The sequence below is a fragment of the Olea europaea genome, unplaced genomic scaffold (assembly GCF_002742605.1).
Source record: "Olea europaea var. sylvestris unplaced genomic scaffold, O_europaea_v1 scaffold38555, whole genome shotgun sequence".
In the NCBI taxonomy this organism is placed as follows: Eukaryota; Viridiplantae; Streptophyta; class Magnoliopsida; order Lamiales; family Oleaceae; genus Olea; species Olea europaea.
In genome coordinates this window covers 1-1,095 of record NW_019258012.1, presented here as the reverse complement: position 1 = coordinate 1,095, position 1,095 = coordinate 1, and the positions used below count along the sequence as shown (strand labels likewise).

Genomic DNA, 1,095 nt, shown 5'->3' with positions numbered 1-1,095 from the left:
ATAATAATAATAATAATAAATTCGAGCCTACACGACTCGCTCAGGATAGCAAAATAGCTCGAACCATTTTACTCAAGTCAAGCTCGAGCCTCGAGTTTCGGCTCGTTGACACCACTACCTCCAGGTAGTCCCTCTATAGCTTTAAAAAGTCACCAAGAGCATGCTTGAGAGATTCTCCAAGGCTATCCTTCAGATAGGTTACAAGCAAACACATGCTACCTACATTCTTTTCTACAAGCATGAGAATGGTAAGTCAACTATACTAATTGTATGTGTTGATGACATTATTACGACTGGTGGCAACATTTCAGAAATCGATTCTCTAAAGAAGAAGCTAGCTGATGAATTTGAAATCAAAGATTTGGGAACTTTAAGGTATTTCTTAGGTATGGAAATTGCTAGAAATGGATCTGGTATTTCTGTATCACAAAGAAAATAATCCTAGATCTTTCGAAGGAGATAGGTTTACTTAGGTGCAAACCAGTGGACACCCTAGCAAATCTGAATTTGAAACTCAGAAATCAAATTAATAGCACTCTCATGGACAAGGGTAGATAACAAAGCCTTGTTGGCCAATTTATTTACTTATCTCACACTAGACCAGAAATTGCTTTATGTGTCAACATGGTTAGTCATAAGCATGCTCCCTATGAAGAACACTTAAAAGCTATCTTTAGAATATCGAAGTATTTAAACGAAAGTGCTGAAAGAGGATTATTCTTTTAAAAAGGGAGAACCTCATGATGTTGAAGTCTACACTGATGCAGATTGGGATGATCCTTTGTTGACAGGAGATCTATATCAGGATATTGTTCATATGTCTACGGAAACTTAGTAACATGGAAGTGTAAAATGAAAAATATAGTTGCCCGATGCACTGTAGAAGCGAAGCTTAGATCTATGGCAAATGGTGTAAGTGAATTAGTTTGGCTAAAATTACTCCTGGAAGAGCTTGAAATTTCCATGAGGAGTCCTATGACGCATTGTGATAACAAAGCCCCATTAGCATCGTTCATAATCCTTTGCATCATGATAGGACTAAACATATGGAGATTGACCGACACTTTATCAAAGAAAAATTGAAGACGAAAATCT

General features: G+C 37.0%; 1 protein-coding gene across 1 annotated transcript; it reads left to right on the top strand.

The window, feature by feature from the left end:
* Positions 1–160: 160 nt before the first annotated feature.
* LOC111387044 lies at positions 161–912 on the top strand (the record flags this gene model as incomplete). The annotated part of the gene is made up of 3 exons (XM_023011562.1): positions 161–413; positions 534–627; positions 792–912. Coding segments are annotated over exons 1-3 (468 nt in total), but the record flags the coding sequence as incomplete, so codon positions are not given.
* Between the last annotated feature and the right edge of the window lie 183 nt (positions 913–1,095).